General features: G+C 38.2%; 1 protein-coding gene across 3 annotated transcripts in view; it reads left to right on the forward strand.

The window, feature by feature from the left end:
* Positions 1 to 26,750, forward strand: part of RNF144A (ring finger protein 144A) — a 66,917-nt gene extending 40,167 nt beyond the window's left edge. For all 3 annotated transcript variants that reach the window (XM_064650478.1, XM_064650480.1, XM_064650481.1), the window contains 6 exons: positions 14,180 to 14,284; positions 14,497 to 14,557; positions 15,620 to 15,827; positions 17,672 to 17,819; positions 19,013 to 19,102; positions 21,969 to 26,750. In XM_064650478.1, coding sequence (XP_064506548.1) covers positions 14,180 to 14,284; positions 14,497 to 14,557; positions 15,620 to 15,827; positions 17,672 to 17,819; positions 19,013 to 19,102; positions 21,969 to 22,100 — 744 coding nt within the window. In that variant the 3' untranslated portion in view covers positions 22,101 to 26,750. The remainder of the gene's footprint in view (positions 1 to 14,179; positions 14,285 to 14,496; positions 14,558 to 15,619; positions 15,828 to 17,671; positions 17,820 to 19,012; positions 19,103 to 21,968) is intronic.
* The last annotated feature ends 298 nt before the right edge of the window (positions 26,751 to 27,048 follow it).

Raw genomic sequence — 27,048 nt, forward strand, 5'->3', positions numbered from 1 at the left:
TGCATTCAACTCCTGCATCCAAACAGTCGATAACCATATTGAACAGAACTGACACTAAAATTGAGCTCAGAGAAAGTGCTGGTGACCGGTTGCCAGACAGATGTAGCCCCATTCACTATAACCCTTGGAGCCCAATTCTTCACCCAGAGCACCTGCTCATCTCACAGCTGGACATCTTGTGCAGAAGGCTACTGTGAAGGACAGTATCAAAAGCCTTACTAAAATCCAGAGAAAATATGTCCACTGCCTTTCCTTCGTTCACTAGGCCAGCTGACCTTGTCATAGAAGGTTATCAAATTAGTTAAAACAGGCTTGCCCTTTGTGAACCCATATTGACTGTGCCTGATGATTGCATTATTCTTCAAAATGCCTTTCAACAGTACCCAGTATTGCCACACACTCGTAACTACGAAAGTATTTAATGTATTATAGACTTTAATTTCACTGTATCATAGTCACATAACAGGTTTCCATTACTGTATTGTACAAATGCTTACCTGGAATAACAAGCATATTGTCAGTTAAGTACAAAACACTGGCAATATGGTCACATACTAGTATGACAAAGATCATCATCATCACAGTTAATGTATATTGATGGTTTATGAATAGAGAATGAAAACTAGTACTAATTTTTCTTACCTAATAATGATTTGAAGTTAAAATTTTAGATCCTTAAATTTTGCAGTGGGTGCAGGTACACCAAAAACTTTGTAACGATGATTCAACAGAGGAAGAGTTGGAGTATTATCAGTAAGAACATAATTTCTGGGGTACATGATGCTCAGGCTTTAATTTCCCAAGAGTTTTGACATGGTGTTACAGATTCAGAAATGGGATTGAGTGACTTTTTCTTTTTTGTTAAATCTGAAAGTCCTTTTCAACAAAGTTTTTGGGTGTGTGTTCTTAATGTTCAAGATCAAGGATTTTAGTTACTTTTTAATTTTATTTTTCTTCATGGAAATACTGTCTTTAAATAATAGATTTATTTCCCTGATGGGAAAAAGAACAGCCAGTAAAACAGACGATTCCAGTTTGAAAGGAGTGTTTGCTTAAACATCCAAAAGTAGGTAAAATTATAGGCTTCATGAAATCTGTTCTCCACTGTTGTAGTACTTACAGCTGAGTATTCTGTTTCTCCCTGTTGCTTGGGTGTGGAAAATACTTACATTTCAGTTTTCAGTAACATTTCAGTGGTAGCAGAAAGACTGGGTTACCAGATACACCTTTTCATCTTCACCTGGTTCCTTCTAATGTTTGCTATTGTCACTGATCTGTTTCTTGGTAGAGTAACTGACTTTTACTGCTCATTTGAAAGATACAACCAGTTAGAGACATTAAATATGTAACCTTTGCCAATAATCTGTACTTAGCAGCTGACATAGGTAACATGGCTGTGGTGACACAGGGTCTTTGTTTTGAACTCTATTCAGGTGGAATCACCAATTCACTTGTATTTGACTGTTTAAATAGTTCATTCGGCCTTGTCCTGTTTAAGGAAATTGGTGTAGTTTGTCTGCCTCTTTTTTGTCACTTACTTCACTACAGTGATGTTTGAGCGCTCTGAAAAAATTATTTATCCTAAAGTGCTGCCGTAAATGAATAGGAAATATTACTTTTACTTTCATTGGTGATGGCGAAGGAAGAATTAAGAATCAGTCAAATAAATGCAAGAGGCAATAGCTGTAAACCTGTTACAGTTCCAACTTTCATCTGAAATCCAAGGCCTTCATCTCAACCTGCAGGCTGTCCCAAAGGTAAATAAATTGCTGAAGAAAATACTCCCCTAAATCAGGCAAGATTGTTTAGCCTGTTGGCAATTGTTAAGGAAAAGTGTGAGAGCTGTTCAGATTCCTCCTCTCCTGTTCCTCCAGTGACAGTTTCCATAAACATCAAGGACATTGCAGTCTTAAGTATGAACTATACTTTGTAAATAGCCAAACTAAAATTGTTTAAAACCGACAGGAAAAAAAACCCCAAGCCTTTTGATTCAAAATTTTGCATGGAGTCTTTGTACAGTACATCCACTACATCTATTTTGTTTTTGATTGACCAATATATAATTTTTTTTCTGGCTGCTTGCTTTTATGTAAATGAACAGAGATAACTGATGGCCTCTCCAGGGATATGAGCAAAAGAGAAAAAGGAATGTCTGTTACAGGTGTGAGAGCTACTTTTGCTGCAGCTTTTGTAACCAGTTCTAGCCTTTCTGTCTAAATCACAGCAAGCTGAGACAGCATCAGTATGTATTACAAAAATCTTTGAAATTAAGTGCTAGTGGTATGTAGGCAGAACTTGTATCAATGTACAGGTCTCTCAATCCTATAATATTTGTATATTATAATACTCTTTATAATCATAGAAGTGCTGTAGTAAAGATCCCGTGAAGAATTGTCTCTTCCTGACACTTATACAGTAGCACAACTTTGCTATTCAGAAAAATAGAATGGGGACACTGTTTCCTTTTGCTTTCTGGCAGAGCTGTGCGTGGATTGAATAGAGCAGACTGCCACTCCTCTGCTGATAAGGCATAGGCACTACAATTTCCCATAGTATTACTTTGCAGTTGTGACTATTTAGTACAAATGACTCCATTTAATACTCCATTATGTTTTTTATCATTATGATCGTTAATGTGCACACAGTGCTGTGAGCTCTCAAATTTTGTGTATCTCATCCATTAGGAATGTTACAAGAATGTATTTGCTCTGGCACCTCAAGCAAATCCTTGTTGGATTGCTCAAGGTACCAGAGGAACAAAAGTCTAGAGAGTAGAAGGAAAACAAGCAATCTGCTGATGGCTTTTAGTTTTTCTGAGTATTATCAAGAGGCAGACTACTATCTCTCTTCTGGAATCATGTCGACAATAGGACTAATCTTAAGTGTGCTCATCTAATTCTGGACCAAAACACTTAAATAGCTTGCTTCTTATTAAATCATTTCCCACCTAAATAGCACACAGTACATAGTTAGTAACTTAAAATTTAAGATAGTTGCTTAACAGTTGCTTACCCCAGCAGAAGCAATTGGTTGTACATGTTTTCTTCAGAAATCTTTCCTCATAACACTTATAGAAGGAGAGTAAAGCAGAGAACACTGCTTTTTTTCTATTTTTTTATTAGTTACTGCACTAAATTTTTTCACTAATTACTTAGCCTTTTCTTTTTTGAAGGGTTAGCAGGAGATAAGGAGGGAGCAATTTTAGTCGACTTGATGTCTGAAATTCTGATTATTTTGTAATCTGTGATGAAATTCTCATGTGTCTTAAAGGAGAGGATGTTTCCTTGATGTGTTACCAATTGTCTTTGTGCTAAAGTTACAACAGGTTTTTGTTCTAGTTGATATTCTTGCATTTAAGCAGTTAGTTGCTTGACTGTGTTCCAATTCAGATTTACATGTATATCTGTGTACATAAATACTATATAATTTATATATATAGAAGCATACGCATGGATCTGTCAATGTGTTGCAAGTACCATGATGGCACTATTACTCAAGACATGCTAAACTCCTTTTGACCTCATATTACATTGCTCAATTCCCTTCAGGGTATTATGCAGTGCTGATCATTCTGGTTCTGGAGGATTCATTGCTTACTTTTCTCAAATTTAAAAAGAAAATCAGTCAAGTAGGTAGTCCAGGCAAGAAAACATCTAGAAGAAACATGAAACCTAACAGAAAACTTGTCTTTAATGGAAAAGTTTATTTTGATTGCTCATTTGCAGTCCACCTTGTTAGTAATGGAAGGAGAAACTGTTGTTCAGATGTGTGAGAGGGCCTACAATCAGAAGATAACAAAACTAATGTTGACCTACCTTCTGCTGCTTGTTTGTGTTTTCTTGTTGGCCAAATGTGCACATGTGGATCAACTTTGTGGTGTTTGAAACTAGCACTGCTTAGTAGATACTCATACTTTGATTCTTGCTCCTTAAACTCTACCTTAAGCCCTTGAGGCAGCTGGTTAATCTTACCTGGACCTTTAGGTGTCCTGTGGTTTGGTGTATTCTATCTCAAGTAGCATGGCAGCAGGACAGTGACAAACTCCTGCTTTCACTAGTCCTTTTTAAACAGGATTACTGAATTTGCCTAATCGTGACTGTTCATACATATCTGCTTAATTCTAATCATTCCCCTCTTTGAGCTTCCTTACAGACTGAAGATCAGCAAGGCAAATATTGTCCTGCCTGTAACCGGCATCAGGAATCCTTTTTTTTTTTTTTCCTCTTCTTGTTATGCTTGACTGGAAGCGCATAGAGCTTCTCTGAGTTAAATGACAGGAAAAGGAATGATTTAGTTAGTGTTATCCCTCACTCCAAGTGAGGCAGAGGCAGGTTCAGCTTCTCTTTCCCCTGGGGCAGGGCAAACAGAGAGCAGTGTGGATGGGAACAGGTGGGCTTGGCTGCCTTCCTGATCCTGGATGGTTTGTGTCTGCTTGCCAAGGGAAACCTACCTCAGCAGGGCAGCACTGTAGTGGGACCAGGCCTTGCCTCTACCAAAGGAGATGCCCTACATGCTTGGAAACAGGAGGGGGGAAAACCTAATGGCTTGTGAGGTTTTACAGAATTCCGAGTCCTCCTTAGTAGCTGTAATGTTTCCCTATTTCCTACTAGCTGCTGGCAAAGCTTACAGCTTGCTGCTTTTTCTCACTTACCCCAGCCTTAGCAGAGAACTGATACTAATCTTGACCCGTGATGTGGCAGTAGAGGCTTCCTGGTTAGAGGTCATTATGTGTTTGCTTAGCAATTCACGTGGCTGGCTGAGTTCTGACTTGTCTTTAGATGCTGTGATGACAGAACTTCCTGCTTAAATAATAAACTTACCTGTTTACAGAGTAATGTGCATTTGTGAACTGCAGAACCCTGAGTGAAAACTAAACTTGATCCAGAGCCTTCAGCTTTCCTCTCCTGTGTGACATTACTAAATGAGATTAACATTATCTGTCCTTCATAAGCATGTTGGGGAAACTAGTTCACTTTTCATTGCAGTGTTTTGCATGTGAAAAGGGAAGGTCCTTTGTTTCCTGCAAGTGTATTGTCCTCCCACTAGAACTATTAATTTTGTTCTGAAATAGAATAAAGTTTTCTCAAACGTAAGGCGGTTTTGCCTCCTGAATATTTAAGTTTCATCCAACATATGTTGGCATTTTGAAAACAAGTTCATTTTTGTAAAGTTTACTCTGTGTGTTTTTATGAATTTCAGCCCTGAATAGGTGAGAACAAGCAGCTTATGCAGGGAAATGGAGGGGTAAAAATCCAACATGAAAGAAGTTTACACGTACATGCACTTGAACTACCTATTCTAAGATGAAGATATGCACAAATTACAAGATATTATCCTTGTCTCACTTGGCCATTTTCCGCTGTCTATTATGATTGATTTCTCTGAAGAAAAATTGTTTGTCTTCTGTATATTTTACGGTACACAATCATAAATAAATGTATATATAAAAAACAGCCCCACTACTTCAAAAGCTAGGCTGCTGTAAGTCTGGGTTGCCTTCCCTTTAAGATGTTCAACTGGGAAAAGGCACTTGTTTTCCAGTGCATTTGTTTCTGGATGCTTGGTCCTGCCTGTGATTTGTGCAGCCATTGATTGCTGTGTCTCACAGGATGTTTGCCATATCTTAATATTTCTCGAGCTGAAGTAGTTATCAGGGCTCTTCTTGCTGCATTCTTGAAACATATGTTTCTTCTCACCGTACGTTCATCATTTGTTGACTCCATAGCCTGATGCTGCCACTTCCCTGTACTCAAACTGGCAGTTAGTCTTACTCGGAGGGGTTGGAGGCTGGATTCAGTCAGAGGGGTGATGCACCTCATCCCTATTATAAATATTTTGTCTGAATTATTGTTTACATCAGTTAAGCAGTGTATACCAGGGACTGCTGTGATATTTGGGTGTACTCTCAAAGCCTTAGGACAGAGATAGAACCAAAGTAACAAAATTGCTCTGCTGTCCACGGGATGAATCAACAGCCATCGTTGCACTAAACACAGTGACATGTACAGTGGCTGAGTCCCTGCTCCTGCCAGGATGCTGGCCAATTCCCATCCTGAGATTGCACCGTGGATGGGAGCACAGGGATTTCTGAACAAGAAAATTTTTACAGCTCAGAAAAGGATGTTCAGATGGTTTGTCTTCAGACTTGGAAGCACATAGGTTGTTTATCTTTCCCAGCCATCATCCTGTTTGGCCATCATCCACAGGCAAGATGATGTGATTGCATTTAGACTAACAATATAGTCTGTAACAGAGCTACAGAACAGCTGGTGCAGTCTTTAAAAATTGACAGCATGATGGGAGAAAGAGGCATTTACCCTTGGCAATTTTGAACAAAAAGGTATCTTTTAAAAAAAGTCCAAGTATTGGGCAGGCAGAGGCAAGAAGCCTGTCAAACAGAGGTTTTTCAAATTGTTTGCCACTTGGGGTAAAACATTTATCAGCTGTGATGTTACCTATATCTGGTCCTGGCCAAGGTCTCTTGGTGTGTACATTCTTGTTTGCAGCACAGGGCACTAAATATTTTCCTGTTGCAGAGCTCTGGATCACCTTGCAGGTGCTTTTCTGGGAGTCAAGGTTTGGTATGCTTGTGTAGCAGAACTTTTGTCTCTGTAACAAAACAAAGGATATAAAGAATAAACATGTTAGACTGTTCTCTGTTACTGCTTTCAGATTGGTAGATTTGAAGTACTGCATGTCAAGATAAGTGACTGTTTCTTCCTGTGATTTATTCTTAAGGATGATGAATCAGCTGCAGGGTTAATAAAAATTGGAATTTTAATAGTGAAGATTTCTTTGATAGTAGAGTATTGTCTGTGAGAAGATGTCTATAGAAATGGAAATTCTTTAAGTTCAAAGTATTACTGCCAATATTAAACATCTCTAGTGTACATCTGTCTCTGGTCTAGGTGGTTTGTGGAGTTGGATATAGCTTGTGCTTGTGGAGTTGGTCAGTATAGTTGACAGATTATCTAATAGAGGAAAAAAATCACTCCCACAGTCATGCATATGCTTCAAACAGATCTCTGATTGTGTGTGTAGATATTTTCTCATAAATCACTTGTCAACTAAGTAGGATTAGGGTGATATTAAAAAGCTAGATTGGAGATCTGATGTAGAGAATTGTGCACACTGGAGCAGCAATGCATGAGTGATTCCAAGTTGAGCCTGTTATTAAACAACAATAGATTTGAGACAGGATTGTAAGTACTTAACACAAAGAGGCCATGTAGTAAGTTTGAAAGAAGCTTAAAAGCTCTCCAAGAAATCTACCTTTTCTTTTCTCTCACATGTTTTCTTCCATGGAAATCTGTCAGAAAGTAGTTTTCTTTTTCTATGAAACATTAAGCTTAAAATAAGATGATTCCTATGACTGGAGTGCTGGAATGGAAGCATACAGGCTCTTTAGGAAGAACAGGCAGAGGAGATGAGGTGGGGGTGTCAGTTACCCTGTATGTCAGTAACCAGCTGTGGAGTTCTGCTTGAGGATGAATGAGGAGCCAACCCAGAGCTTATGGGTCAGAATTAAAGGCAGGACTGGGACAGGTAACTTTATAATGGGGTCCTGTTACAAGGAGCCTGACCAGGAGGCCTTACAAGAAAGTTAGAGGGACTTTTAACAAGGGCATGTAGTGATTGGACAAGGAGAAATGGCTTCAGACTGTAAGAGGGTAGGTTTAGATACTAAGTAAAGAATTCTATGAGGGTAGTGAAGCACTGGAACAGGTTACCCAGAGAAGTTGTGGATGTCCCATCCCTGGAAGTGTTCAAGGCCAGTTTGGATGGACCTCTGAGCAACCTAGTCTAGTAGAAAGTGTCCTTGCCTATGGCAGGGGGCTTGGAACTAGATGATCTCTAAGGTCTGTCCCATCCCGAGCCGTTCTATGATTTGTCCTATTGCCAGATGAGCTGTTGCTTTAAGAAGCATATGAAAGTTATATGTGGCTACAAGAATCTCTTTTTCAGGAATAGGGAAGGTCAAGCCTTACTTCTCTCTTCAGAGAACACACCAGATGTAGGCTGCTTAATTTAGGGGAGTTTTTCTTCTTGGAATTGTTCAGCTTTGTCAAAATGGAAAATATTCCTAGAAGATGATGTTTTATTCAAGTAAAAGCTCTCTACCAGAGTGAGTTTGCTGTTTGGACAAAAGGGAGGGAAGCTCTTGTTCCAAGAGTATTAGTCTTCACCTGAGACATGGACATCCAAATTGATCTGATTTTTTTTTTTTTTTGTAGTTACAGAAATTCACTCACACACTCTCGGCCCCAGCCCCATTGAGTATTACACACTGCATCACTATGTACTATCCTAATCTGAAGCTAAAATAGGGCATTAAATCTCATTACCTGAAACCTTTACAGGCAATATGTCTACCAGTGTAAACACCTATTCACCAGACTGACTGCAGTGGAATTAGCTCAGAGCAGTGGAATAACTGATATTGCACTGCCTTATGGCAAGAGAAGATATCACCTTCTGGGTAGTCATTTTAAAGTAATGTAAAAAAAAACTCCTGGTATGCAGAGCATAAAAGTTTTACAAAATACTATCAAAAGTAGTTGTTGTGGTAATTATGTTCATCTGTGTATCCTCATCACATGAATTTTTGAGCTTTGGCTTAGTATCCTATTAGCTCAAAAATGACCCATAGAACCAAACTGTAGATTTGTAGCTAGAAGACACTACTAAGTAAGTACTACTCACTCAATATCCTTTCATATTCTTCATATTCTTTCCTAGAATGTAAGGCTCAAAGGTATCTTTACATTCACCTAGTCTGATATCACTTGTAATATGAATCACAAAATACCAGCTGGCGTTTTCTGGTTCTTCACATGGTTGAATGCAAGTTTATTTATATATGTGTGTGTATATATGTATGTATATTTTTAGAAGTTCACTTAATACTGATTTGATACAGAATTTTAGCAACTTAGTCTACATACTAATAATCGTCCTACTTGAAAACATTTTCTTGATCAGTTTGAACTTTAAAGAAATCTCCCTTGTAAAAAATGCATGTCAGTCCTTCCTTGTGTTCCTGAAGTGCAGTGCAAACTGTTAGTGGTTGTCTACCCAAAGTGTGGGGTTATTTACCTGGTTAATCTTTGTGTACAGTAGCAACTTCCTTTGCTTATCTTCAATATTTACCATTACCAAATGCATTGTAAAAAACTATTTTCCTTTTCTTTTTAGAACTTGGTAAAAGCTGCATTTCTTCTTTTTATTTCTTCATTTTTTCTCCTTTCAATTTTATCTCTGTGTGTGTGGCTTTTTAAAAATGTTTTATCAACACCAGCATGTGATGATTCCACATGTAGTGCACATTTTATTTGGGAATGACTGTGGCCTAGTGCCAGCACTAAAATACATTTGAAGTTTTAAGAAATAAATCAAATGATATGATGATATACTTGGCTCTGCAATCCTGTCATGCTTTTTTGGCTTTTCCAAATCCATTGACTTATTTATAAAATTTCCCATATGACTTGGCGCTTGAATCTGCAGCATTAATGTAGTCAGAAGTCTACATTCTGACCAAATCCACCTAGCAGCTGTTAAGAAAATAATACAGGATAATATTTCTACCCACCTAACTTGCAAATTAAAGATGACATCTTGAAAAGCCATTTCTCATTTGCTGCAATAGTAGCAATAACATGTTCTTAAAAGTAAATTTGTTATGACTTTCCAAAAACATCTTCAAGTGTTTTTGATTATATGCATTTTGTATTGTAAAATGACCTTTAGGCACCTAGTGCATACATTTTTTGTGTCAAAGTAGATGGTAGATAAGTGTTGCCCCACATGGAAATAATGAAAGCCAGATTCCTTCTTAGGAATTAGGATGGGGTTTATTTGAGTTTTGATGTCAGGAGAAATAAGTCAAAGCACCATCATCAGAAGTAAGCATGATTGTTCCTGGAATTCTTCTGAAAAAAAGATTGAAAGCCAGAAATTTTAATTCTTTTAAATTTTGCTGTGGCCTGTGCATGTTTGTTAGAGGTAAGTGCAACAGAGCAAGATTGTGTTATGGTTTGGAAATTAGGCAAAAAATAACCATTTTGATTCTCGTAGGATATTTTGATCTTCATAGCATTAGACAAAAAGATATGCTCTAAAACAGCAGCATGTAGTGGTCACTGAACATACCTTTCTGTGTGATGCAATCCTTGATCTATAAAGGTTAGAAGTACAGCACATCTTGCAGAGCTTTAAATACTAAGCTGTGTTTGGCAGCTTCAGAAAGGAAATCATTCCTTTACTAGCCATCTGTCTCTGAGGCAAAACCAAAAGTATTCCCAACTTATATAGGCAGCTTATAGTAAAACTACTGCTGAGTTGGGCTCTCAGTTTACCTTTGTGAAGTAAGAATCGATCTGGATCAAAACTCCTCAAAGTGGTTGTGCTCCTGCCCTTTGGCATGGGGACAGCAAGTGACAGTAGAATTCTTGAGTTATCAAGTGAAAGTTATCCACACACCAGAAAGGGCAACAGTGATGGATGGAGGACAGAGCAGGGATACACAGGGAAAAATACAGGGCTGATGCTCAGGGGAGCTAACCAGTCTCTTCTGACTGATCTTAGCAGCATCTGGGGCACTGGATGCATCTTGACCTGTACTTTACGTAATTTTTATATAAAGTTTTATTTATAGGTTATATATATTATATATATGGTGTATGTAGCCTGTATATAGTTTATATGTAACGCATGTTGTGCAGTGCTTTACTTTCCTTTGTCTGTGGGAAATTGCCAGAGTTAAATGGCAGTTTTCATTGCCTGTCTAACATTCATGACATTGTAAAATGAAATGTTATAGATAATAAATAGATAAATAATAAGATAATAAATAAAAAATATAGATAATAAATAGATAAAAAATAGATCCGTATCCTTAAGGAACCCAAAAAACATTATCAGTGTCCTGGGGTGCCACCATATAATAACTGTTTTCCTCTCCTGAATTGTTTGATATGCTGAGAGAATGCATGCTGGATAGAAATCTAAGCTACTCCAGTTACCTCTTTGCTTGTTACAACTGCAGCATAAACCAGAATAACCTGGCTAGAGATTGTTATGCATAAAGCAGAAATGCAAATGAAAAAAAAAATCAGTTTTTGAAAGGTTTAGAGTACCTTCAAGTGTGATTTACTTAAATAATATTTAGTTATTTAATTACTGAAATGAGATGAGGTTTTTTTTTTAAAGAAAAAAATAAGTGGAATTTGGTAAAAGTACTTCTTCAAATAAAAGCAAGTTTCAATTGGTGCACATCTACTAAAAAAATAAAGATGCTTCTCAGCATATTTGTTTTGTAAGGGTTGATGTACAACAAGAAGTATCTTGTGACTTTAGTCCAACCTCAGCCCTTAGGTATCTAATTTCATCTTCTGTTTTCTCTGAGAAAAATTATGTAATACAGTTCATTTTGAACATTGTTTGGGGTGACTTACACTCCCACATTTTTCTTCATGCTGTACAGTACTTTATTGCCTTACTGAAAAGGTTATGAAGATACTTTCTTCCAGCATGGAATCAACTACAAGTTACATAGAAAATGAGCAACAATTTGTCATCCTTTTGTAATTGTTTTGCAATGAACTTTTCATAATTGAGTATAATTGAGTACTAATCCTAGTGTTGTTTGAGCATTTCTGGTAAACTGGAATGTGTTGCATCTGCTTCTCTTTCAACTACTGTGGGTTACTCTTTCTCCACTTAAGAAATCTCTGGAGTGAGGAAGTCTTGAGTGGACAGGCTGTTTTACCCTCTGCCTATTTAACAGCAAGATTTTGAGGCCTTAAGACAGTTCCCAGAGGGTGAAGCATGAGAAGTGCACTTGGCTGTGCTGATGTTGAGGAGGCAGGGGCCAGTACCACATCAGGGGAAGGGGAAGGCCATGGACGCTGCTCGTGACAGGGATGAACTGTGTCATTTCTTGGAAGATGTAAAGCGAGGAAAGGGAAGCAAATTGAATAGGCTTTGGCAATGGTCCCAAACAGGTTGAGGAGGAGAATTAGCCACATTAATGATTAATGATTGCAAAGCTCATTCAGCTTGAAAAGTACTTTCTATAAGTGCTAAGTGCTGGCATTAAAAATGTATGCATTTTCATTTTAATCCACACTTGGCGTCTGCAAATGGAGAGGAAAGGGAAGAGCCAGCAGTGTCATTATAGCAGCACTAATACCTCACTACAGCTGAAATTACAGTTTGTCAAGGCACACAACCTAGGATCTGGGTCTTGCAGAGCTCAGCCTGTGGTGATTGCTGCCCGTGGTTCTCTTCAACTGCTCCACCAGCTGCCTTGAAGAGCTTAAAGTGAAGGCTTGGAAACCTGCAAATCAAACATTTACTAAGTGAACAGTTGTCTTTATTAAGTCCTTATTGATGAAGAGAAAGACATAAACTATAGTCTGTCACATATGGATTTCTCTGCACAATTAAAAATTTTCAAGGTGTCAGTTTTCTGTCTCCTTTCTTTTTCAAAAAGTAGACCTGTTTTCTCTACTGAGTGGGAGACACAGGGAAAGGGGACTCTAACAGAAATTATTTGTTGTGCTATCAAGGTGGTGGCATGTTGCTACCAGAAAAGCTGTGGACCAGAGCAGCAAAGACTGCTTGGGCAGGAAGTGAAGTTTTTGCTGCAATCAAGCTGTGAGCTCTAAAACCTAGAATACTGTGTTAATACAGGTCTCTGAAAGGAGCTGAATAGACAAATCAAGAGGCAGAAGAGAAAAATAGGCTCAGAGTCTGGACCTTAACAGCTACAAGCTGCATGCTTGAGAGTTAGGCTAAAAGGTGCTCATTGATGGTGTGGCTGGAAGGAAGAAACAGTTTTGTGCTCTGATGTGCAGTTAGGCACGCCAGCCTTGGCAAGGTCAGTGCAGCCCTTTGCCTTCCTAGGCTGGTGGTGAGTCAGCAGCTGCATACGTTTTGCAAGTGTTTTGTGGAAATGGTAACTGAAGTCCCTGTTTTGCCAGTTTGCTGCAGAGTGTGTAATTGTTCTTGCCTCCCACACAGCTGGATGCTGAGCTTGTTTCACATCTTCATTTGACTCTGCTGTTGGTCTAGCCTTTCTCTTTATTCAAACATCTGGTAACAGGGAGTTAGGGGACTCCTGTAGTTGATTTGCCACTGCCAGCTGAGCTTACAAGCAGGGTGAGAACACTGTGGGGTGACCCATCCGCTGGGAAGCAGACCCTGGTTTGCTCTTTCTGTAATGTTGGGCTGGTGGAAGTTGTAGAGAGAAGAGTCTCTGTCTCTATCATTCCCTTGCCTTCCCAGCAGACACCTATGCATTAGCTCTCACCTTCATGTGGAAAGGGTGGAGGTGGAAGGGGGTAGTTGCTCTTCAAGAATAACAAGGTTTGGTCTTAATTTGCCCTTGGTCAAAAATACCCTTTTTTCTTATCTGTTTTCTTGACTGCCGTGCTGTGCGCTGCTGTGTTAGAGGCTACATTTTCAGTTATGACTTAGGTAAAACACTGTGGTTGCTAGGGGAGAAAAGTATTAGTATTACCAATATTTATTATTCAGTCCCCATGGAAACTGTAGTTCTTTGGGGAGTCCTAATTCTCACATTTTTCCTTCCTATGGAAAAAGATATCTTTTTAACCGTGAAGTTCAGATATTATTTTCTAGAACAATGAAGGCAAGATACACAACTCCCTTTGTGCTCTGATATGCTTGACAGATGTTTGTCTTTGAGTAGTTATTGGGACTTACTGCTTACTAAGCTATGTTGTGGCTTCCAGTCACAAGGATTTTTGAAATGTCTAATTTTATCATGATGATGTTTTATTATTTTTTTCCCTTCCTCTTTGCTCCCTGTTCAATTTGTCCTTTTCCCCATTATTGATATTTTTTTAATTTGCAGCATATTTGAATTTGATGAAGAGTTATTTGGTTAACAGTTGGACTCAGTGATCTTAGGAGTCTTCTTTTCCAGCTTAAGTGATTCTATGATTTGATGGGAAATGAACTTTACTGTTTTCTGCTTAAAGGTATAACTGTGGCAAAAGCTGTAAAACCCATGGCTGTAAAAGGGACACCGTAGTACCTGTTTTTGCAAAGTTTGAGTTCTTCCAATTTTCAGAGGAAAGCTGTTAAAATACTGAGTGATTTATTCTTGGTGGGATATTCTTGGTGAACTCAGTCTTTGGCTGTCTTACAGTGCCTAAAACAGTATGTGGAACTGTTAATCAAAGAAGGTCTAGAAACAGCAATCAGCTGCCCTGATGCTGCCTGCCCAAAGCGAGGTCACCTGCAAGAAAATGAGGTAGGTACGCTGTTACTGCAAATGGAGTGTTTTCTTGTCTTTGCAGGATGTTTAAATGTGTCTTGCTCTTTATGTTATAGCTTCCATTGTTGACAAGACATTGTTTTAATAATTCATCAAAGGTCAAATATTTTATCTCTGTTTGTTTAAAATTGGTTAGATTATTGCTGCTCCTAACTAGAAATTTGTCTTTGTTTTACTTCCTTCAACAGATTGAGTGCATGGTTGCATCAGAAATCATGCAAAGATATAAGAGGCTACAGTTTGAAAGAGGTAACACATATAACACTACCCATTGAAGGCTGTGAGAATGGTATCATTCCAGAACAATCCTATAAATCAGAATCTGTCTCTGCATATATTCATGCAGTAGCATTGTGCATTAATTGTTTGGTCATCACAAAAAAAGAAAAAATCAAAACCAAAACCCAAAAAGTAGTTGTTTCTGTTCTTGCCTGTGTGATTCCCAGAACTACAGCACTCTGGCAATAGACGAAGGAAAGAAAATTGCTATGTATTATATTGCTATATAACTAAGGGAGGGAGTGACTTCTATTTTGAGCTTTGCTACTACTACTGTAGGGCCTGGAGAGGTTGACTGACCTCTTTCACAGAGTCAACATTATCTCCTGGGATGGAATCTGGTACAGAATTACCAAGCAGTTCTATGTGTAGTGTGTAATGATATAAGCATTAATAAAGTTCGTGTTAAGCTGACTGCATGCCTATCAGGATGTGGAATGGTGTGGTCATAGAGAACTTAAGGTTTTGCTGAGGGCAGGATCCAGCCTAGAAACCACTGACGTAATTTAATTTTTTATTTATTTAGTTAGTTAGTTATATTGTCTTCAGTGGGCTTTGAAACATGAAATGACTTACCTGTAAAAAGCCTTCAAGAAAAAGATGAAACTCTATGAGAGTCTTATGCCATTGTTAATCATGTGGTCACATTAGGGCAGAGGCCAACTTGAAATAAGAATCCTAATGGGCAAGGCACTGTAAAAATACTTTCTAATGGGTTTTACCTCCATAGTATATGCTGTGCTTAATTTGAAGTACATCTGAAAAGAAAAAAATCTCATTCTCAGAACAAGTTTAGTTCAGTGAATGAAAGTGGGCAATTAATTCGGACTTGTAAAGCTCACTTTAGTTTGGTGTCTTTAGTTTGGAAAACAGGCCAGGTTTATGTCTAAGTGGGTAGCATAAATTAAAAGGCTCCTTTTGAAAACTTGTGTCTTCAAAAGCCCTGCCAGCCAACCTCAGCTGGAATGCACTGTTGTGGAAGGCCAGTCTTGTATCCGCCTTTGAATTTTGTTCTTTTATGTCCCTTTGCAGAAGTACTTTTGGATCCATGCCGGACTTGGTGTCCATCCTCTACTTGCCAGGCAGTTTGCCAGCTCCAGGAATCAAGCCCACAGGACCCCCAGCTGGTCCAGTGCAAAGTGTGTGACATTGAGTTCTGCTCTGCTTGCAAATCTAATTGGCATCCAGGTCAAGGCTGTCAAGAGAACATGCCAATCTCTTTTCTTCCAGGAGAAACAAGGTAAAGTATTGCAAAAGATCAAGTATTTAGAAACGAAACACTCAATTATTTAACAAATCGGATTATGAATAGTAAAGAGGCATTTTCCTGATGTTTTGTTCTAAAGCTGTTTCCTTTTCTTAGTCGTTCCTGTTCTTTTAATGCCATATTCCAAAACTGAATAGCTCTTGGCAGCCTTGTTCTTTGCCACCATTCCCAGCAAAGCACAAAGGAGCTGCTTGGGCCTTTGGCCTTTTGCCCCAGTGGGAAAATATGACATCCAGGCAGCTCATGAGCTTCCTTGAAAGAAGATCTTGTTACTGCTGCTCTCCTGGACAATGTGCGGGGTCAGTAACATCATGCCAGACGGTGATTTTTAGGATGCCCTGTCAATCATCCTAACTGCTGCACATTTGGCCCATGATCTTAAGTTTTGTCTCAAGCAGTTTCCCATGGCATACTGCAGCCACTGAATAAGAAAGGCTGTTGTGCATGTGTTCCACTTCATGTTTGGGCTTTTTCAAAGATTGTATCGCAGGTCAAGGCATCAATAAAGCCCTGCCCAGCCTTGGACTTAGTTACTCCTAACTTGTCTTCTTTCAAGCTTTACTGTAACAGATGACTAGCTAGGATGCTGTCATGACAAATTCCTGATCAAATATACTAACTTTTGCACATGCTTTTGTGTGTGTTTGACAAGAACTGAAGCTCGCTAAATTTCATGGCAAGGTAAAAAATGTCATCTATTTTTGCTTAGTCTTTTTGTTGCTCTTAGTTAATTATTTCACGCTTTATTTTTCACTCCACTGAGTATAAGTTGATTTTTTTCATTATTTTGGAGCATAATGGGCTGGTAGCAACTTGTGCTACAATGCATTTGGAGTTTCATATGCATTTTATGGATCCAAAGCAGTTTTCTCTAATACAGTTGCTTCTAGTGTAAGTAATTAGTGTGTGTTCTTTTATCCTGCTGTTGGGTAAACCAATCAATCAAGTGTCAGTCCTGTTTTCCAGCAAACTGTTGATTCCCCATCAGTTATTCTTGTATCTCCACTGGCAGTTGCTGCAGGAATTGTCATTTCTTAAGGTACATTTTAGTTATTAGTGTGCATAAAACCTGCGTACAGTAGAAAGCTCCCCAAGGGAAATAAATGTTCTTCCAGTGTTTCAACATTGCTGTGTGTTCTGCTCACTATATGAGGGGACACCTGTGGTTTTGCACAGTTGTGCAAGACAAGTCGATGCTGATCCTAACTCATGAACAGTGACTTGTTAGGACTGTGTCAACAGGGACAGAGATAACTCTGGAAGGATGACATGCCCCCAGAACCTTATGGTTCTTTATTTGGAGGGAAATTCCTAGGGAGGATCCTCAAGGAGGGCAGGGATAAGTAATCTCTCCCTGGTGCCCAATCCAAAGGAATATGGTCTGGTCTTATTGTGCAATCAAGGGATTGTTCCCTTTTCTGAGAAAGAAGGGAGAAAAAAGGAAAATGACCTAGAGGTACAAAACATTTAGATGTGACCTAGCTGCTCATCTGCTACATTCCAGGAGAAAACAGTTTAATATCTATTAGTATCACTAGATAACAAAAACAGTTGGAAAATATGTGGTAAAGAAAATATCCTAACGTTTATGTAGATATTGTAGTCATTAAATATCTTTTCCAGAGATATGTTTCAAAAATAGTGTATAGCCAAAATATCCGAATAATAAAATCCAGTTTAATACTTGAATCTCTAGTAAGTTCTCATTTTTTTTTTTTAACAAAAAAGCAGGCTTGCTTTTGTAGCACAGTTCTTAGATGGTCTTCTCTAAACTGACATGGCCACATATCTTACTGATTTCTCACTCTCTCCCACAGTTCAGTTTTTAAAATGGAAGATGACAACGCTCCAATCAAACGCTGTCCAAAGTGTAAAGTTTACATTGAAAGAGATGAAGGCTGTGCCCAAATGATGTGTAAGAATTGCAAACATGCCTTTTGCTGGTACTGTCTGGAATCTCTTGATGTGAGTATATGCCATGCACTCTGGCTCTCAGAAGCCTAGAAGTTCATTGCTTTGCCATGTGGCTGTCTCTTTAGTGAATTAAATAATAGCTCACTAGCTTTTGACCACAACCCACCAGAGCTGTTGCTGGAAATTTGATAGGATTTATATGCTCTGTTTTACTTGTCTGACCTGTGTGATTTTAGCATTTGCTCTGTGTCTGTGTCAGTAAATAATTATTAAAAAGTAAAATTCTATGAGAATAATCTGTTTACAATCTATATATGGCAACTAACATGGAGGAGGGGCGTTGCTTTTTCTTCAGTACTTATTTTTCAGTGGTGCCCTTCTTGAAGGAGATACAGGGATGAATATAGCAATGCTATTAGTCTGAGGAAGTTTTAACAGATAAACTAGATTTGGTGTGTCAGTAACAGTCAGATTTGTTTACCATTCATTGTATTCTGTGAGACAAGAAATAGATCTGACATAGGAAAAAGAACACAATACTCTCCCAACACGAGGAATTTATCATCTATAAGCTGTTGCTGTCATTTGTTTATATTTTTTTAAATCAGCCTGTTATCATACCCAAGGATCAGAGTATATACAACATCTGTTTCCATGTTATCAGTTTTACTTTACAACATTGTTAACAATAGCAAAGGAAGTTAGGTTCCCGAAAGCTACTCTGACGACTCAAATCCTGTGGTTGTCCCATTTGAATACTTTAATAACAGTCCTCAAGTCACAGGCTTCTCACATGCTCAGATAAAAAGCAGCATTCCCTTGGTACTAAGCCTGCTGTCTTGACTGGTTTGTGTGAGGATGGCAGGACTGATAGGGACATAATATCTCAAAGTCTGTATTGTCTTTCTTCTATTCTTTAACTAGTGAAAGGAATCAGCTTTGGGAATTTTGCAGTACAAGTATTCATTTTCCTTTGTTCTTTCTCTGTGAATGTAAAATATATGCAATAGTCAGTTTATCTTCTTGGATCTTCTTGCTAAACTCCATGCTAGCATTTAAATATGCAGCTTGAGAGCCTATATATCTATAACTGTAAAAAAAGTGCTTTGGAAAGGTTAGACCTGGCCATATCCGCCTGCTTTTATCTTTCTATTCAATTCCCAGTTTTAGGTTCTTAGGATATGGTATTTTGTAACTTGAAGAATTTCTGTTTATTGCCTACCTTCTCATTTAATATTTTGTAGGATGATTTTCTCCTTATACATTATGACAAAGGACCTTGTCGAAACAAGCTGGGTCACTCCAGGGCATCTGTTATCTGGCACAGGACACAGGTAAAGCTCAGATTTTTAAAAGCTCTGTATAGGTCTACTGCTGTCATAGTGTCTTTGTTTGCTTTACTCATTTTACACCTTAGGGTAAAATTCTGTGCTAAATGGTAACTGATTTTCATAGCAGATTTAAAAAGGGCAGTAGCTTGGAGAGGAACAATTAGTTCTTCAAGAGAGGACACTCCTGGACAAAAAGCCACTGAGAATGAGGAAAGGTACATTTGCAGAGCCACTTTAGTACCAGCCCTGATATGTTCTCTCTGAACCTGGAGGACAAGCTAGGTTGCCACCATCCATATTATTGACAGGAAAGCTCTTCTTGCAAGGGATCTTTAGGTCCAGATCCAGAACTGGAAAAAGGAATTAGCCTCAATACAGTCTGTATCTTGCTATGGACTCCATTTGACTCATTCGTGTAGCTTGAATAGAAAGTAACCCTGAAAGCTTATCAGTAGTTTCAAATACAGGTTAAAATTGACAGTTGTAAAGAGTGTGGGAATAGCTCTTGTAGTCTAGATTCAGTGTGGCTGGACTCAGCAGGAATGCAGTATAAATGCGAATGTGTGATTTGGTCCAATCTACTGCCTTTACAGTCACTTCAGAGATACAGGGACAGTGTATCTGAGTCATCTCTTCCTAAACTGTGTGCCTGTAAAAAGCTACTGTAACTTGAGATGAAGTACTTTTCTTGAAGTACGGATTTCTTTTCATTTGAGCATAAGCCCCAAGTCTATAGAATAACCCTCAAGTCTGGACAAACAGCTAAACTGAAATAAAAGGAGAAGGGTCTCACCCCTCACCTTTTACATGCACCACTGAGTGACTGAGCTATGGACTGGTTTTTGCTTGGCTTAGCCATTGGTATCTTAGGAAGTGAATGGGTACATTAAGCTTACTTGATACACCTGTAATATGAGGCAATTAATCTGATAGTTGGAATCTGTTCTAAGCCACCGCAGTTTGTGCAAATATGTTTAATACACGGTATGTTTGATCAAGTCATTGTTGAGAAAGGAAGTGATCATTCTCTAGCAGTCAGGATATAATTCTGCTGAACCCACTAAAGCCAAATCAACACTGCAATTGTTTCCTTATGTTAAGTTTCTTTGACTAAGTTGTTTATTCTTAGATTTACCCAAAGTAAATTGAGGTCGGCCTTTGATTTGTTGTTTGTGGGTTTAAAAAAATATTGGCTTTGGCCAGAGGAAGTGACTTGATGCTGAATAAGGCAGCAATGTCTTCAGAAGGCGAACAACCAAGTAGAAAATAAATAAGTAATACTCAGCAGTCAGTTTTATTTAAAAATAAACAAATGAAAACCACACACGCACACCCCAAAAATCCCCCACAAAACCCCAACCAAACAAAAAGGAAACCAATACAACAAACAAAAATGAAACTTGATGATTTTTTTTAATGGCATATTGAGGCTGAAAGGAAGGTGTAAATAGATATTTAATTTTAATTACCAGTAGTCAGTCTGGTCCATTGAATTGCTTACTTCTAGCTTGGCTCTGTCTGACCACTGCACTCAGCCTGCACTGCAAAGAGCTAGACAAGGGCATGCTGACTCCAAAAAGCAACACAGCAATAGTTGCAGCTCATGTTTTTTTAAAGATGAGAATTTAGCTTTGGTTTATATCTGTGAGAAATAATGCGAAGATTAGTAAATGGAAGTTGCAGCCAATTGTCAGTGCCACCAAAAAAAAAAAAAGTTATGAAACGTGCCCACCTCTGAAGCTGAAAAAGAAATTGCTCTTGGGAAGAAGTAAAATTGTTAGGGCAATGAGGTTCGAGCTGCATATCCCTGGACAGCCAGAATCCAGGAGTGCCGGAGCCAGGGATGGTGAGCGCTGTCCCACAGCGCCATCTCCCGCAGGCACCTGGCCCTCTCACCCTCCCAGAATTCCCGGAGTGGAGTGATGGCAAAACGATATGCAAAGTAATCAAAATGCAAAATTGCCCGTGGCCAGCAAAAGTGCTAGTGGATTGTCCCATCTATACCATGACCAATTAAATATTTGCCAGCTAATTGGAGTGGCATATCTAACGCTGACTTAGAAGAATTCTTAATGAATGCTGCACTCTTAATTTCATTTTGCCTTCTGTTGTGAGGTTTTGCTATGAAATTAGCATTCCACTCCTGCCTTCATTATTCAAAATTATTCACAGGCACTCTTATGTGAATAAATCTAAATTATTTTCTCAAATAATTTGTGGGCATATTGTTGCAGCATCACTCTTACAGCTGCCTATGGCAAATGGGGAACTTTCTCAAGCAGTGAACCTCAATTTTCCAAATTTCAGCTTTGTAGAAGTTATTGGTTTGGCACACTGACAGGATGGGTAAGTCTGTGGTCCTCTTCCCATGCTGGGAAGAGGGCAATTAATAAATGTCAATGAAAAAATGCTTTTAGAAAGAGTTAGGTCTTGTCCCCTGAAGCAGCAGGATGAGCTTAGGTCTGACTGCAGAAAGCCATTGCATATGCAAAGTCCTCCTATCATCTGTAGTGTTTTTAATCTGTGACTGAAATTCCTAAGCTTTTGAGTGGTCATTTGCTTCATTGCTTGTTTGAGGTATAGGAAAACTCAAAAAGGCAAATAGCCATCTGCATCACGTTTTGTGATGGAACCGAGTTGTGTGTAGTGGTTCTGACAGGAGCCATGAAACATGAACATTCTGCATTCCCTCGCATTTACTGGTCGCAGGAGCTGACTGTAGTGTGCACCGGGAGCGAGTCCTGGCTCTGGTAAGGTCAATGGCGTTTGCTGAGGTCTTTTTGACAGACACTGATGATACACTGGTGTCAGCAGGCACAGAATCTAGGCAATGCTATCCCTGACACAATGTTATCCCTTTTTCTTGCAGGTGGTAGGAATTTTTGCAGGATTTGGTCTTCTACTTTTGGTGGCCTCCCCTTTCCTTCTACTTGCTACACCATTTGTTCTGTGCTGCAAGTGCAAATGTAATAAAGGAGATGATGACCCTCTACCTACCTAGTCTGGGAAAAGATTGGACTCATCACGACATGTGTTTTTATTTTATTGTGCTGTTATGTTTCTCTCTTGCACTTACATTGCTGTAGCCTTACTTGCCCCATTCTGCTTTTCATTGACACTGTCTTGGTTCCAGGAACTGTTGTTACCACTGTTATATAGATCACTTGATAATAGACAAGGAGGGTAACAGAAGGCAAGTTTGGTGCTAAAGGGAGACCACGGACCTGGGTAGCTACCTGAAATCAAGAGGTGATACTGCTAAAAATAATGCAAAAAGTTGGTGCTACCCTGCTAGTGGACTGGGAACTGTACTGAACAACATCAGCAAAACAAGCTGAAAAAGCGTACAAATATAAACTTCTGCATATCTGTTCGCTTCCAGATTTGGTGTCTTATTCCTGTATATATTTAAGTTGCCTGTCATTTATATCAGATAGTCAACTTAGTGTGACTTTATTATGTTTATTACACATTGTTTTTGTTAAAGCCATCACAATGTCCTTTCTAGTACCTATTCTTCCAAGTATAATAAAATTAGTAAGGTGCATATAGGCCATCCTATGCCTTTCTTGAAATTTGGGGAGGTTTAGAGGGACAAAGTTCATCCTGCTGCCTTCCACAAATTTTGTCAAGTCTTATAAGAAATTTGTTTGATTAAAAGCTACATTTTAAAATTAGTTGATGAGGCTGCAAGGTTGAGTAGTGACACAAACCTGCTATCTAATCAAGGTTCTTTTAAAAATTCATTGATGGTATTGGTTACCACTGGACCACTAGTGTTTTTTTGAATTGTTATTTTTTGCTGTTGTTTAGGGTTCTGCTACACTTATAGGGCTACATAACTTCTAATCCAGGTATCTTAATCTTTTTATAGATACATAGAGAGATATATATATATATATAATCCTATTTAAACCAAATGTGTAAATAGCTGTGCTATTGAAATATTTTGGAAGTTCAGGATATACTGCTTCTGTCTTTAGGGCAATTATTTAAAAATACAGGACTAACTTTAATATTTAGCAGACTCTTGGGTTATCAATGAATCTTCCCTTTTAAATATAAAAATACATCATGGTTATCCCTGTATAATTATCCCTGTAATAATAAAATGCCTGGGATATATGTGGAAGTTCTACTTTACATTTAAACTAGTTAGCCCATTTCAGAGTTAATATTGTATATGTGGTGTATTGTGTTAATAACAGTACTGTAAGAAAATAAGGTTTTATTTGAAAAATAATCACTTGATAGTTTTGCAGTATTCAGTGCTGTGTTTTCAGAGTCGTAAAGTGTGCTAGCCAACATGCTGCATCATTGTGGTTTCTCTTTAGAAATATTTTATTGAAAACCATTTTGCTTTGATTTTAAAGCCTACAAGAATTTGACTGATAACTTCTTGCCATGAAATATGAAGCACCTGAAACAATGTGTATATCTGTAATACTGAAGGAAAACATTCTTTCAACTGGCTTGTGGACTGAAGTCTGACTGCATTTTTGTCATCATCATTTAGTTCTGTGCATCAGCAATGTACTGAGGTGAATGGATATCTTGAAGCCAGAATAACTTTACACTGAAAATGTCTTAAGACCCTTAAATGCAACTACTTCTGTCTGCTGTCACAGACTGGGAATGTGTTTTCATAGCTCAAGCATAAAAAATTACTCTTTAGCTTATGTTTTACAGTCTATCTGTTAATAAAAATACTGTAGGGCGCAGTTTTGAAAAGGGCCACTGTCTTTTTATAAAACTATTCTCCTCCCCCATATTCCAGGTTTAATGCTATTTAAATTCAAACTGTGTCTAACCACAGATTTTACCTCTAGGAGCTGGAGGTTATCTGTAGTTCACTTATTTGTCTTGATTTTAATGAGTTCAGCCACTAAAATGTGAAGAAAAAGGATAGCTGGTTTCCAGCAAATATGAACTCCTTGTGATATCTTCAGATTGTTTATGGCAATGCGCAGTTAAGATCTTTTGTTGCCTGAGTATTTTTAGTAGTCTAGAATTTGTTATTAAAAATTGCTTTGTTCTTAAAAAATATCTGTAGTGAAGACTGGGTAGTGCATTTGATCACTGTTTGCCAGCCCCTAAATGTGTCTGAAGCACTGCTGAGTTCAGCAGGCAGTGAAGTGCTTATCTCCCTCTGACTCTGGCATCAGCTCAGTCCTTCTCCCAGAGGTATCCCAAGCCAAGCACCTGGGTTGTCCTGAGTCATATCTTCACTGTGCAGAAAACCTTCTGTGAGGGATTCTGAGAAGGACAGCTTCCAGCAGGTAAGCTTGAACTGTGGCCTTTCCTGCATGGCCCTGTAATTCTGTTTAACTGGAGAAGAGTTAAAACCCGGACAACAGGATGTAAAGACTTCATGGGTTATTAATTTTCTAATTGGCGGCACTAAGAGATTCTGCTGTATTGTGGCTGTGACTCTGATGACCACATAGGTGTACTACTGGGGTCATAGTAAACAGTAGAGGTTCAGTGCCCTGTGAACAGTATTAGAGTGTCCTGGTATGATACAGTTTGTTTTCTCTATGCCTTTCTTAGCCTTTATGTGTCAATACAGCAAAACTTGTTTCCCAGAGTATTGTGTGGCCAGTTAATAATCAATGTCAAAATTAATGCATTTCCAAATTTAAAACAAAAAGGAAAGAAAAATGTCCTTTCCAAATACAGATATTTTTTAAATAATAATTTATAATTGATGCTCACAGGTAACATTATATATAATGGGAAAACTATGTTAGTATATCTCTGATCTCAATGCACTTGAATTGCTACTGGAGGTTTTTATGACGCAGCTCTTATTTCACATCCTGGCTGTTGGGATAGACTATATGCCTACATATATTTAACAAATACCTAGTCTTTTCAGGTTTGCTAAATGTCATTCCATCTGTATGGGTTTTTTTTTTTTTTGTTGTTGTCATTATTTTATTTTTTGTAATGCTGATTATTTGGTTTCAAAGTAGCAACTTTTGGTGGTAAGGTATTATATACAGTGTTTTAATGTTACAGCTTATGTTGATACTGTGACATTAAATACCCTAAAATTGAATTGTAAATACATTATTTTAAACTCTGACATTTAAATGCCCTGCCATGGAAAAGTTAATGTTTATTTCTGCTGCTTTTCAAATGAAATTACAGCAGCTATGGCTTTTTAGATTTTTCACCAGAAAAATAGGTATCACAATATGATTTCTGTTGCATTTTTATGGTTATGCTATTATTTAGGGTTTTGCATTCACACAGAATCACAGAATATTCTGAGGTGGAAGGGAGTCACAACAATCATCGAGTCCAACTCTGAAGCGAATGGCCCATTCTTAAATACTGTTTTAATGGAGTTTGTGACAGTACTTCATTTGCATGTTCTGGATGAAGTGGTGTCATGTCTAATGAGTGTTGAGTCCCAACTCCAGAGGCTTTGGATGTCCCTAGGCTTGCCATTCATCAGTTGGGCTGAAGTCAGTCCTGAGAGAGAGAGCAGGAGCACAGCCCACATTAACTTCAATGATGATAGCTTTGGGTTTTCCCCCACATTGGACAAGTCACTTATCTCCTTTTATCTCAATTTAACCGTCCTTTTAATGGATGAACCAACGTTTGCCTACTTCATAAGAGGGCTGTGAGGGCAAATAAAATGGGTTTGAAGCTCTTCAAGAGTTTGTGATGAATGTTATATATAAAAGCTTACTATTGTTTTATGTTATTATTTCAGTTTTATTCATGTTGGCAGTCATCCTGAAGTCTCCTCCTACTGACTATAGCATGTCAAGAATTTGGGATGCTTTCCCTCACATACCAAATAGCATAATCTTTCCTCAAATACTCTGGTTTATTAATTAAGCAAAATCCCAAATAACAGCTGACTGGATCAAATCTCAGCTTACATTTGATCTCCTGACAAAAGTAGTGAAAAGCCCTCATTTGTGGAGCTGATGGGATAAAACATTCATAGGTCAGAAAAGTATGAAGTGCTTTTTTTTTTTTAAATATTATGACCAGGAAGATAAAAATTAAGTTTTGTGCATTTTATCTGTAGGCCTTTTACTGTATAAGAATAAATGCATTTAATGCAGGCCATTATCCCAGTGAGGTGCAGCATGCATAAAGCTTTGTGCAGGTTTGCTTTTTCAAAAACCAAAGTTTGTACATTTCACATACATAATCTGAAAGCCTGAGGAAAACAAGTAGAATACGGTTGTTACTAAGTGATATTAAGGACATAAAAAAAGCCTGTATCAGCGCTTAATTGCTAATGCACTTATACTAAGTAAGGCATGCTGTTTGTGTTTAGAGCCCTGTGGTCTTCATTATTGCTTTGATTTGTGTATCTCTTATAAGAATTTCAGGAACATTAGGTACAGGTACGTGGTCCATAACTGAACCTTTCTTGATCATTTTATCATGATGTATTTTAAACTTGTATAGGGATAAGCATGAAGGAGTCATGCATATGTATAAATAATGTATTTGACGAGTGTAAAAATAGTTCTGTTGATGTATTTGAAATGTAAGTACATTTTGTGCCACTAACACTGTGATGTATAAAAGAGCTGTTGAATGCCTTTTAATGTGGTGTTTTGTACTTTGAATCATACTGAAGATTTTAATTTGTAATTTCAATAGATATTTTAAATGAGTGTGTCTCCTGTGATTCTTCATAGTGACTTATCAGCTCTATATGTCTGCTAAAGAAAAGTACTTTTATAGGATTCTCTGGACTTCTCTGCCTCTCAGTCTTTCAGAGCAAACACAGCCTGGAGACCTCCTGCGGCACTTCTGGGCATAACTGTGATTTCTGACTCACCGTCTTCCAGTTTAGCTAAAAGAGGGAATCTGCGTATCTCTAGAGCTAATTTTACCCACAGCTGGGTCTTTGGTCCAGCTCCTGTTGCAGTCCACTGATGGACACTCTAGGCAGGTGAATGTGCTACCCC

This window comes from Pseudopipra pipra, chromosome 3, assembly GCF_036250125.1.
Source record: "Pseudopipra pipra isolate bDixPip1 chromosome 3, bDixPip1.hap1, whole genome shotgun sequence".
Taxonomy (NCBI): domain Eukaryota; kingdom Metazoa; phylum Chordata; class Aves; order Passeriformes; family Pipridae; genus Pseudopipra; species Pseudopipra pipra.